Here is a 13,246-nt window from a genome sequence, read left to right as displayed (position 1 = left end):
GGGAGGCAGATTGTGGATAAATCCAGTATTTCTAGGGACCTTGGTGGCTTTCTTGCAGACGTTTCATGGCCCAACTAGGTAACGTCATCAATGCTAGAAGGGAGTGGGGTTCGCTCTGTAAGCAAGCTTCTAGTGCTGGTGATGTTCCCTAGTTGGGTCATGAAACGTCTGCAAGGAAACAACCCAGCTCAAAGAGCACCAAGGACCCCACAGTCCTCCTCCTCCTCCCTACAAACCCCACTCCCTTCTAGCACTGGTGATGTTCCCTAGTTGGGTAATGAAACGTCTGCAAGAAAACCACAAAGCTCGGAGAGCACCAAGGTCCCCACGGTCAGTCGTTCTCCTCCTCCTCCTCCTTTCCACAATCCCCATTCCTTTCTAACACTGATGATGTTACCTAGTTTGGTAATGAAATGTCTGCAAGAAAACCACAAAGCTCAAAGAGCACCAAGGACCCCACAGTCCTCCTCCTCCTCCCTACAAACCCCACTCCCTTCTAGCACTGGTGATGTTCCCTAGTTGGGTCATGAAACGTCTGCAAGAAAACCACCAAACTCCTCCTCCTCCTCCTCCTCCTCCTCTCCACAAACCCCATTCCCTTCTAGCACCAAGGACCCCACAGTCGTCGTCCTCCTCCTCCTTTCCCCCCTTCCTCCCTACCCCCCCTTCTAGCACTGATGATGTAATCTAGTTGGGCAATGAAACATCTGCAAGAAAACAACCAAGCTCAGAGAGCACCAAGGATCCCACAGTCCTCCTCCTCCTCCTCCTCCTCCTCCTCTCCACAATCCCCCCTTCCTTCTAGCACTGATGATGTTCCCTAGTTGGGTCATGGAACGTCTGCAAGAAAACAACCCAGCTCAGAGAAGCACTAAGGACCCCGCAGTCATCGTTCTCCCCCTCCTCCTCTTCCTCCTCCCCCCCCCCCGTTCTCCGCCTCCCCTCTGTAAACCCCCACTCCCTTCTAGCACTGATGATGTTCCCTAGCTGGGTCATGAAAGGTTTGCGAGGAAGCTGCCAAGCTCAGAGAACGACCCAGACTCCAGAGTTCAGCCCTGACCTACCAATATTCTCTCCTATTTTAATCCAATCCAGATTGAGATGGCCATTCTCCGTTTCCCCTACGACTCCTGGGGGACCCCCTTCCAGCAGCTCAAGCAGGTGGTGGAAGAGCCGTCCCCCCAGCTGCCAGCCGATCGCTTCTCCAAAGACTTTGTCGACTTCACCGCCCAGTGGTAAGTCCCTCCGCGTTGCCTCGGCGTCTCCTGGCGAGCGGCCCAAACCCCCCTCTCCCCCCCGCCGCCGCTTTCGTAGCTAACGCGGGGACTAGAACTCACCGTCTCCTGGGGGTTGGCTCAGAAGTCACCCAGAGAGCTTTCGGGCCTAAAGCGGAACTCGGGACTCGCCGCCTCCTGGCGTTTGGCCCAAAGTCACCTGGGGGTGGCTTTCACGCAGCGAGTATTTCTGTTGTTCCAATGACGAATCTTTTAAGCTTGGATGAGGAATGTTCTGGGTGTCTTTTTCCCCCCCTAGTCTGACGAAGAATCCTGCTGAACGAATGAGCTACTTGGAGATGATGGTGAGTTGATTTTCTTTCTTACGGCCCAGTTTGAGTCTGTTTTGTTTAGATTCCAGCAGGTGAGTGCACAGCAACCTTCGTGTCTCCTCCTCCTCCTCCTCCTCCCTCACCACCACCACCTCCTCCTCCTCCTCTCCTCCTCCTCCCTTCTCCTCCCCCTCTTTCATGTCCTCCTCCTCCTTCTCCTCCTCCTCCTTCACCACCTTCTCTTTCCTCTCCTCCTCCTCCTCCTCCTCCTCCTCTTCCTTCCTCTCCTTCTCCTTATCTTTCACCTTCATCACCTTCTCTTCCTCCTCTTTCCTCTCCTCCTACTCCTCTTCACCACCACCGCTTCCTCCTCCTCCTCCTCCTTCCTCTTCTCCTCCTGCTTTTGTCTCCTTCACATTCTCCTCTTTCCTCTCCTTCACCACCTTCTCCTCCTCACCACCGCCACCCCTTATTGTCCTCTTTCTCTGACAGGATCACCCCTTCTTCACTCTCCACGACACCAACGACACCACAGTGACCGAGATGGCTTCCTTCGTCACGGAAATCCTCGGGGAAGACTCTTAAATTCCCCACCCCGCCCGACCTCGCCGTCGTGCCAAATAAACTGGAGTAGCATTGCCCTCTTTTCTCCCAGTGGGAAGAACCGAGGCAGTTTGAAAAACTTCTTAGCATTACCGGCGGTTTGCACAAAAAAAAAAAACCAACAGATTGTGAACCTTCTTTCTTTGCAACCTCCGGCAGCCCAATTTAACCTCACGCGATACTTCGTGCCTTGGAGAGTGGCGGGTGGCGTGGCCCCCACCCTGCGTGAAGAAATCTAGCTTCGGAGGACCCTGAAGGTCGGTCCTCGAAATTCTTTTACTGCCATTTCAGCCGCCTTGAGGTGTGAATTTTTGCGCGTTCCCCCGCAATGAACCTTTCCTGCCCTGCCCTCTCCCTCCGCCGCCCCCCCCCCCAAAATGCAACTCTGGACATTGAGAAATTTTCTAGACTTAATGCAAAACCGCAACACCCTTCCGTTCCCTTTAAAGACCCACCTGCGGATACCGCTGCTAAGAAGAAGCTTGTGTTGGCTTTTACGCTTTGCAATTTCAAAAAAAAAAATCTGTAGAAAATCGAGAAGGTTTTTTAGTAGTTTCTGGAAGTAGGTGTTCTATCTTCTGCAATTCTCTCTCTCCCTCCCTCCCTCCCTCCTTTAATTCCCCCCGGCATTATTTCTCGTCCTCAGCAATTTTAAAGATGCCCGGAGTTCTTCAAAAGCGGGAGAGTTATGGGAGATGAAGTCCACACATCTGTAAAGTTGCTGAGGTTGAAAATGCTGCTTTAGAGGAACAGTTTCTCTTCTCTCTCCCCCGCCCCCCCAATCCCCAAAAAACTCTTCCTGAGAAGATTTTACAGCCCAATTTTGTGACCTCTGTTGCTGGATTGTAAACCCCCCCCCCAAAAAAAAACAACCTACCCTGGCTTTGTCATCATCTTCCAATGTTTACTTCGAAGAATTCATAGACGAAGATGATATGTGCTAGTTTTGGCATCAGCAGCCCGAAGATCACACGTCTTCTCAAACCTCTTTGTGCTTTTCAACATACAGATGTTTTGATGTACCTTTCACCTTGAAAAGAGATGTTCTGAGCCTCAAACCCCCCCCCCCCCCGACACACACCCTCCCCAAAATGTCCGGCTATGGTGAGGATCTTGTCTCTGGAGACGTCGTTGGAGGTTGAGAATGTTAATAAAAAAATTAAATAGCCTCCTCCCTACGTCTCAAGAGAGAGATTTAGGTGGATCACTTTTAATTGCACTGAAACATTTTTTTGATCCGGTGGGTTGATTTCCCCCTTGCTCTCAACTCTTTTGCCATCCCTTCCTAGACTGTTGGAACTAGGAAGTCCACCTAGAGGTTTGGAGGATCTACCATCCCTTGAGATGTTCAGTCTTCCCCATCCCTCCAAGATTGCAACCCTGTCCGCTTGCCCCTCCACAAAGCACACCTCCAAACGCCCAGATTTTTGCACACCCTTCTTATTTAGTGCCAAGCAATGTAGCTTAGCCTGCTGTGTAAACCCAACAGTGGATGAATTGCCCGGGATTACATTCACCAAGTCCCAAGCACTCACGCGTTGAAGCTAATGAGAATCCCACCAAGATACCCATCTACAAGGCCTGGCTTCAGACACGTGCACCACATCTTGGCTTGTTGGGCGTTGAGTTAGCCGTGCTAAGAACCGTGGTAAGGTGATGGCTTTTTCTGCCTGACGGAGAACATCTGGATTGAAGTGGAAAGTGTGGCCTACGAAGGATGTGCTTCCTGCAGTGAGCCCATTTCTGATTGATCATCTATATCTTACTTCCACGGGGGGGGGGGGGGGAAACCCTTAGGAACCTGGGTGTGAATGATTCCTAAATGGGGAACAGATGAAATATTTTTTTTCCGCCCTTCCCCTCCATGGAACTAAACAATGTGGAGGATTCCTCCCTTTTGACAGATCTGCTTCTAAGAACCGTGTTCTCTTCCCTTCCCCCACTCAAATGCAAATCTTGCCAGTGGCTTAATTCACCCTCTTTGTTTTTCAATAAATTCTCTCTCTCCCTCCTATCCCCCCCCAAAAAAAGTAAATTACCTTTTAAGTGTGTGCATATCTTTGCGTAAATGAATAGAAGCAGAATGAGCATGGAGGAAGCACGGGCACCTTGAAAGTTCTAGAAGAATGTTAAAACAAAAGAAAGGAAAGGAAAGGGGGGAATGCATTTTAAGGACACTGGAGATGGCTGTATGTCAGGAGTTCATGAGTCAGATGCTAAAGAACAACTCTACCTATTTATTTTATCCATCCGGTCTGAAGAAATACCCTTAGCCACCTCAGGCTAAGATTTGGTTTTCACCCACAGCCATCTCCACTGGGTCTTGAATGAGTTGCTAGTCCCTATTGATCCATTAAAATGTCTCAGCCCTGGCGATGTAACAGATGGGACTTTGACCCCCTCCTCCTGCAAGATGCTTTTAAAAACAAGTTTCCCGTTCTCATCAGATTTGAAAGACCCTGGTGAACACTTGCCCAAGTATGAACCAGACCCTACCCTTATATTTTCCAGAATCGGCTGTGGGTTACCATTGCCTGCCCGCAAGGGGTTTGTAAAATCTAGGCTAATTTAAATTGATCCCTAGAAATTTTTTCGGACTGGAAGCCTCTTCTAAAGATGTTTTTCTTGTGCTGTTCTAACAGGTCTAAGCTGCTGATCAAACCTCTGTTCATAATTTGTCTTGAAAGCCCGTTTAAAACGGGGCTGAAGGCCACCAGTGTCCTTAATAACACGAGATGGGTGACCTATAAATAAATAAACTTCCTTCCCAGATTGTTCAGCCTTCCCTTCTGAGAGTTGCTACTGCCTTAAGTTACTTATAAATAAAAGCAACTTTTTTAAAAAATAAATAAATAAATTGCAGAACATAAATGATTCGGGGAGACTATTCCGTCCATTCTCTCTGTAAGTAAGTTAACATGTTCCGCTTTGGGGTTTGACTTGATCCTGTGTGATTTGGGGAAGGGGTGTGTGTTCCCAGGCTTTGTCAGAGACCTGAAGTGACCCCCCCCCCAAAGCTACAGGAAATTGACCCATCTCTCTATTACCACCGCTTGAACCCACAAATGTTGCATGCAGCTTCCGAAATTGAGATTAACCCCCATTATAGTTTTTCCAGCCTGTTCTCATTCTGGTTTGTAATATCTGCTTTTTTTTTTAACCTCTGCGCTTTCTGGAGGCAAATTTAGAGAACGTTGCCTGCCTTTTTCTGTTTGGAGTCTAGTGCAATGTTTCTCAACCTGGACCGCTTGGAAGATGTGTGGACTACTACGACTCCCAGAATTCCCCAGCCGGCATGGCTGACGGAATTCTAGGAGTTGGAAGTCCAGGCATGTTCCAAGTTGCCAAGCTAGAGCCACGCTGATCTAATGAGAGAAGGCTTTAGGGTGGCTTTTGATGTTGCCGCTGGGCATCTGTAATCTTTTTTATTTCTTACCGGTTTTGGATTAGCAAGAGGGCGTTTGGCTGTCACTCCTTGAGCCTCTGCAGCTTCTTCCTGTGCTTCAGGTTTTTTTTTTTGTTTCTTCAAATGCATGCCTTTGGATTTTACAGTTTTCTTCCACTTTCTTCTCTTCCCCATCTTGGTGGGGGTGGGGGGAAATATTGATTTGGAACCCAGCAAATGAAATGACCACAGTGCCCTTGTGGACCACGAGCTGGGTCTTCACGGGGGCAAATGTGAAACTGATCTTGGTTTAAAGAAAGCTTGATAGCACACGAGCCCCAAACTTGCCTTCCATTTTTGGGGTTTTTTTTTCCTTTTCCTTTCACCACTCTTTCTCTCCTCTCCCCTCTCCCCCCCCCCCCCGCTTCCCAAGTTTCCAGCAGAAATGGAAGACTATTTATATTTAGACGAAGAACTCTGGGTGCTTTTATGATTTGAAAAGTTCTCTCTAATAACTAACTTGGTTGTTGGTTTATGGTTTTCAATAAAAGAAGCTCCCAATCTAGATTCTGCTTGGTGGCTTTTCTTGAAAAAAAGGGCAAAGCATTCGTTCCTTTTCATTCATTCACTCACTCATTCATTCACTCATTCATTGAAATTTTCAACAAAGGGAGGGATTGGATTTGAATCTGAGCTAACTGACATCCCCATGACAGATAGTCCTTGACTTAAAACCATTTGTTTAGTGACTGTTTGAAGTTACAACAACAAGCAGCTTGCAACCATATTCTTACTTAGCAACCATTGCACATTGTATGGTCCAAATTCAGGCACCTGGCAACCGGTATGTATGTATCACAATTACAGCATCCCACCGTCATAGGATTGCCATCTGAGGCCTTACCGGCCGGCTTTGAACAAGTATAGTCAACGGAGGAACATGGATCCACACAATGACTGCCTGAAAACTATCTCCTGCTAAATACATGGGAAAATCCACTTAGGGTTAGGGTTAGGTCTCTCATGAATTCGGAGGGCAAAATGGACATCGCCAATGGATTCAGAGCCCATGGATATGGTTAGGAGGGTGCAAATTTTCTGAGCCTGCCTTAACTCTGTTCCCTGGGAAAATCCCATTGGGGAAAAATCCACTTAGGGTTAGGGTTAGGTCTCCATGAATTCGGAGGGCAAAATGGACATCGCCAACGGATTCATAGTGCATCGGTATGGTTAGCAAGGTGCTGACTTTTCAAGCCTGCCCTATCTACATGACACCAACTTGATGGCCCTTAATCAAATAAGCAATGACCTCTTCTAAGAATAGAGAAGGTTCTTACATATCTTTGGGCTATGTCATCCTGTTATAAAGAATTGAGGCCTTTGAACTACAGTGCTGGAAAAGACTCCAAGTCCCTTGGACTGCAAGGTGATCAAACTGGTCAGTCCTAGAGGAGATCAACCCTGACTGCTCTTTAGAAGGTCAGATCCTGAAGTTGAAACTCAAAATACTTTGGCCACCTAATGAGAAGGAAGGACTCACTGGAGAAGAGCCTAATGCCGGGAAAGGTTGAGGGCAAGAGAGGAAGGGGACGACAGAGAATGAGGTGGCTGGATGGAGTCACTGAAGCAGGAGGCGTGAGCTTAAAGGGACTCCAGAAGATGGTAGAGCACAGGAAGGCCTGGAGGAACATTGTCATGGGGTCGTGATGGATCGGACACAACCGCAACTAACAACAACAACAATCCTTTTTCTATATTTCACCTGATAAAGTAGACTTTCTCGCACCCAGATTTTTCATTTTAAGAGATTGAGCTGTTTGTCTGAACCAGGAGTGTCCAATCTCGGCAACTTTTAGACTTGTGGACTTTTTAACTCCCGGAATTCACCATCTTTCCACTGATTTACCCCACGGTGGTGCTGTTGAGTTGTCTTGCATTCTGCTTGGGTCAAGGATACTTCTAAAATTTAATCCAATTGCCTGTCTCTCATTTTCCAAAGCCACTATCTCATTTCTGTCTTCGCAGCAGTTAGAGAGGTAGATGGGACTAAAGGAGTGAGAGAGGAAGGAAGGGAGGAAGGAAGAGAGAGAGGGGGGGTGGGGGGAGAGAGGCTGACTCAAGGTAATTTGGGTTTTAGAGGCAGAAGAATTTGGTGATTGTGCAACCAAAGTGCATGTGTGTGTACAGGTTTCATTATTATTTGTTTTCATTCCAGCGCAGTTAAACAGAATTTCCCATCTTGTTTTATCTTTAAATCTGTTCAGGTCTCCACTGATGAGATCCCTTAAAACTTGGAAGAATTGCTAAAAACATACAACTGTGTGCAGTTTGCTTTTTCTTGCTCTGGATTATTAATTGCTTTCTCTCTCTCTCTCTCTTTTCTTCCTTTATGAACTCATTTTCAAATAGCTTCCAATTCTCCTAATAAAAAGAATGCAACTTACATCCCCTTCTGCACAGCCAAACTGGTTAAACGTGCCCTATGGCCAGATTCAGCTCTTAATTTTAAGAGCACAAGCTATCTCTTCCCGCTGTAGAGGAACACAAGAAGGGACAATGGTTATTGTTTGATGTGCCACAACGTCTCTGTTGTTCGTGGGATGGGGAGGGGGGGGCGAAAACGGATGTGAATGGAAAGAAATGTGATTGTAGAGCTAATACAACAGATCCTTGGTCCTCAGAGAAGGCAAATTCATGGTAGGAGCAGTTCCTCCCACATCACAAGACAAAAGTGAAGTCATTAGACCTCGTAATTGATTTTTTAGCTCCTCATTGTCCTCATCTCATCTGATTAAAGTTGAAGAATTCATTCTTTGGCTGCCGTATTTTGCTTGCTCAGTGCCGGGCAATGATTAAAACCCACAAAGCCCTAAAAAGAATTGTCAACCTTCCCACCTTGGCCATTTTTTAAAAAAGAAAGACTCTCGGGCCCATTGTAAAAAGAGCCTTGGTGGAGCAGTGGGCTAATGCCTCCTTAAGTAACACCAGCTGCCTGCAATTAGTGCAGGTTCGAGTCCCACCAGGCTCAAGGTTGACTCAGCCTTCCATCCTTCCGAGGTAGGTAAAATGAGGACCCAGATTGTTGGGGGCAATAAGCTGACTTTGTAATAATGCCGCTTGGGGGGGTGCTGAAAGCCCTAATAAGCAGGCATATACATAGAATGAAGGCTACTGCTAAGCTTGTAAGCCGCCCTGAGTCTTCGGAGAAGGGCGGGATATAAATGGGATTAAAAATAAAAAAAAAATAAAAAAGTATACTTTACTAGAGCCAAGTGGTTACAGAAGAAGCAAAGCCGGATCTGGGATTTGCACGGGCAAAGTTGCATGGTTAACTTTTCCCACCTTCCCTCCCTCTGTGTGCCCAATTAGATTCCAAAAAGTTGTTCGGGTAACGGTCCCTGGCTCTGTGGGCTGGATGGTTCTGCATTCCGTAGTGTGACCTTGGAATGGCCGGAGGCTTTCACGGGACGGCACAATGACTAGTTGTGATTCTTCTCATGCTACCTCCCCCCTTTATCCCACCCTGCAGTCCTTCAGAAGTTGTGGAGCCTTGGAAGCTTTCAAGAATCGACTGGACTGCCGTCTGTCAGAAATGATGTAGGGTTTCCTGCTTGGGTGGGTGGGGTTGGACTAGATGACCCGCAAGGTCCCTTCCAACTCTATTATTCTATTCTATTCTCCCCGTTGAGTTTGGCAGGCTGGCAGACCTGACAAGAATGTTGGTCTTGACTGAAAATTGGCGAGGTACAGAGGACTAACCGATTCCTTGGGAGTATAGCAAAGACTCGTAACGAAGAACGCAACAGAAAGATCTCAAACCAGGCAGGAAAGTAAGGGGTCTACTCTAATCTCAAGCAAGACAATAAAGTAACGGGGTCTGCTCTAATCCCCTGGGCAGGAGGGGAAAAAAACTATCTCAACCTTGGCAATTTTAAGGTGGGTGGACTTCAACTCCCAGAATTCCCCCACATAGCATGCTTCAATTCTGGGAGTTGAAGTCCACCCGTCTTAAAGTTGCTACCAACCTAGCGAGGTAATACCAACAGGGATCCCAATCAGATGGATCTATTCTTCTTTACTATAAGGTTTAAACAGTAAACAGAAGCTTTAAATAGATATTAAGTTGATGTTGAATTTAATTACAGCAGCGAGACTTTTAGTAGTGCAATATTGGAAGAAGGAAGAACTGCCGACTATAGAAGAGTGGACTTTAAAAGTTTCCAACTTGGCGGAAATGGCAAAGATCTCAGCGTATTTGAAAGACCAATCGCAACAGAGATATACATTGTGGAGTGGAGGAGATGGATTGATTATATCCAGAATAAATATGGGACTAAAAAGTTTCACTTAGCATTTGAATAAGTAGCGGATTTATATGATGTATAATTAGTTAGTAGTTATTTTACTGAGAGTTAAAGTGCGATAGAATTTAATATTTTATTGTTGTTTGCATATTTTAGATTATGTTTGTTTGTATTTTTATACCCTGTATTCAGCTCTGGGAAGTCGGGGAGGGGGGAGGGGAGGGGGAGAGGGGAGGGGGAGGAGGGGGGTTGTTTGTATTCAAAAATGTATTGTAAAACCTTTCAATAAAAAAAAAACAAAAACAGAAGCTTGCCAGTCTGGGAGGACATCTCCCCCTCCCCCATCTTTACAGGTAACCATAGTAGGGAGACTCTCGTTGTTATCTACACTCCTGAGGTGGGCTAAGCTGCCTCTTATCCAGCCATTCCATTGATTGTGGCTCTTCCTGCGTCTCCCAAGCTCATTCTCACACACCATTCACCCTCGCGGTGGTTGAGAAACACAGTTCCCGGCTAAACACACCGGCTTCCTCCTCCGTTTCTTCTTTTCCACTAAACGGGGAACCCCCGTCTTCTCTTTGCAAAAGGGGCGGTGGCCCTTTTCCGCGTGGAGTAAAACCCAAAGAGAGGCCTTGGAATCACCCAACTGGGTTTCCTCTCCTTCTTCTCTGCCCAGAAGTTTTCCTCAAGGGCTTTGTGGGAATCGTCAGGTCTTACATGTACGACGCTGCAGCTACTATATCCCGAAAGGCTGAAGAGGTTTTGTCTTACTCCGCGAGAAATCGATAGTTCCCTGGCGGTTTCCCAAGAGCTGCAGAAGGAACGGGAAGTGAGGAAGCAGACTGGAATTGTTGGACTTGAACGGGGTATTGATCCACTCCAGTGCAACAGCTCTCCGGAGATCCACTCCAGAGGTAGCAAAATGTCAGACTTCCCAGGTGAACCAAACACGATCAGATGGGCTAATTCTATTGTACTGTGCAGACCTCCCACCATCTCTTAGAACAGGGGTCCTCAAACGCGGCCGCTTTAAGACTCCTTGGTTCTGCTTGATTGTTTGTCTGGCTTATCTGGTTGCAGGAGAGGAGCTATTCGGGTCTTTTTGAGGATGATGGCCTTCAAGAGATGCTGGCCAAGTGGAATACCCTCCCTTTCTTTCCTCTAGAGAACTCGGACCACGTTCAGAAGACTCTCTTAATTTTTTTTTAAAGTGCTTTAAATCCTCCTTCTTGCAGAGCCTGCTTGGATCTTGAATTTTAAAAACACGACTCCATGCATCTTAAGACCCAGCAAACATCTCAGTCCTGGCTTGGAGAACAACCGAGTGACCTCCTATTTCACCAGCTCCGAAAGAGAAGACTTCTCTCTTTGCTGACAGCAGAGCCTTCAACCTGATCACGCCAAATGCAGGATCAATAGCAATTCGGTTAGGTTGTCTTTTTAACTAGGCTTTCGCAGGGCGGGTGTTTTGTGTTAAGTCAATTTAGCCGGAGCTCAGAGGCAGCAAGATGAAGATGGAGAGGTTGCACTGAAGACTCAGAAAGAGCTTTTGCTGACCCCAAGCAGCCTTGAATCTGGAAGAAGCTCTGGGCCCATCTGAAATTACATCTGAGGAGTCTGCACATTCCAGGAGCCCGCGAAGTTCTTTATTAGAACAGCTCACATCAAAGGCAGAGACAGAGAGAGCGAGAGAGCGATGGAAGAGCCTCGTATTGTCTTCTATGTGAATTTAGAACATAGAATAACCGAGTTGGGAAGGGACCTCGGAGGTCTTCTAGTCCGACCCCCTGCTTGAGCAGGGGATCCTTTATCATTTCAGACCAACGGTTGTCTGGTCTCTTCTTGAAAACCTTGGGTGATGGAGTGCCCACGACTTCTAAAGGCAAGCTTTTCTGTTGGTTAATCGCTCTCGCCCTTAGGAAATTTCGCCTTCGCTCTAGGTTGCTTTTTCTTCTTGGTTACTTTCCATCCATTGTTTCTTGGTTTTGCCTTCTGGTGCTTTGGAAAAATAATTTTGACACACACACACACCGTCTTTGTAGGAGCCCCTCAACTATTGGAACGTTGCTATCATGTCTCCCCTAGTTCTTCTTTTCGCTGGACTCACTAGACATACCCAATTCCTGCAGTTTATTCCTGTAATTGATTTGTTATTGGGCACAGGCATGTATTGCTCAATAAGTGCCAGCCTCTAATCCGTTATGACTGATCTTGAAATATAAGCAGACTCAGCCCTGGATCAGAAGCTATCAGAGAATTTCCTGGCTATAAGGCACGGTGGGAAATTATAAAACAACCCGTAAGAAGGGAGTGGTAAAGGATTTCTACTTAATATGTCCAAGAAAAGTTGGCACGGACATGATCACAGCTTGACCTGAGAATGTTTTTGCCCATTATAAGCTTTGTAGTTTAATTCTACTTGAAGACGGATTCTATAGTCCCTGAAAGATCGGCCATAATCCTGAAAACATATCAATCTTTTCAGGATCAGCAAAAAAACTAAAATGTCTCAGGAGTCACAACGGTGTCTTTGCTTCTTGTGATTGGAGAACTGTCCAGGACTCTGACATATTCTGGGCCCTAAATTGGCCACCACGCTCAAACCTACTTAAACTGGTCTACTCAGAGAAGAAAGCAACGAGGCTTCCTAGTCAGAGAAGCAACCAATCTTTGGATTCTCTTGTGGCTTTGCTGAGGCTGTTCACATCCTTCTAATCTAGAAGAATAACATACCTGAGGTCACCCCAAAAGCTTCCGTTCCTGGTGGCGGACTTCAACTTACGCCAGGGGTCCCCCACCTTGGCAACTTTTAAGACCTGTGGACTGGCTGGGGAATTCTGGGAGCTGAAGTCCACAAATCTTAAAGTTGCCAAGGTTGGGGACCCCCGACGTAGGCTTCCTGATCCTGGTCCAACACCTTCGCCACCCCTTCCCTCCACCTCCTGGTCCTGAACGGCCCCCACAAAGGTGTTTTTGGATTCCTCTTGCAGCTTCCTTCTCGCCTTTTCATCTGGCCAGTCTGCGATTTTCGCTGAGTTGCGCACCTGTGGGAGACTGTGCTCCCCGTTCCACAAACCCACCTAGTTAATTGAAATGTCAATCAGGCCCCCGGGGGAAGCCAAGAGACTGGCATCCAGTTGGCAGCTCCTTGTCTGGGTCCAAAGGAGACAGGTTGATTGAAGACCATACCCAGGAGGGGAGAGGTTGATGAGATTTGAGGTCCATCTGCGTTGTGCTGTGCCAGGTGTATCATCACTGCCAATCAAGCACCAGTTGATTTCGTTTTGTTGTTCTCTTCTGACCACCGAGTAGAGTTGACAACCACTTTCCGGGGGGGGGGAACGAGTGGGATGAGGACTTTCATTTCTGAGTCAGCAAAGAGAAGAGGCCGAAGGTTAATTTCCCCCT

General features: G+C 47.0%; 1 protein-coding gene across 2 annotated transcripts in view; it reads left to right on the top strand.

Annotated features, from left to right (window-relative positions):
* Positions 1-6,141, top strand: part of MAP2K3 (mitogen-activated protein kinase kinase 3) — a 43,783-nt gene extending 37,642 nt beyond the window's left edge. For both annotated transcript variants that reach the window (XM_081338033.1, XM_081338034.1), the window contains exons 11-13: positions 1,096-1,235; positions 1,534-1,579; positions 2,039-6,141. In XM_081338033.1, coding sequence (XP_081194159.1) covers positions 1,096-1,235; positions 1,534-1,579; positions 2,039-2,131 — 279 coding nt within the window. In that variant the 3' untranslated portion in view covers positions 2,132-6,141. The remainder of the gene's footprint in view (positions 1-1,095; positions 1,236-1,533; positions 1,580-2,038) is intronic.
* The last annotated feature ends 7,105 nt before the right edge of the window (positions 6,142-13,246 follow it).

This window comes from Vipera berus, assembly GCF_964194415.1.
Source record: "Vipera berus genome assembly, chromosome: 13".
Taxonomy (NCBI): Eukaryota; Metazoa; Chordata; class Lepidosauria; order Squamata; family Viperidae; genus Vipera; species Vipera berus.
Note: the sequence above shows the minus strand (reverse complement) of the source record. Positions and strands in the feature narration are given on the sequence as shown.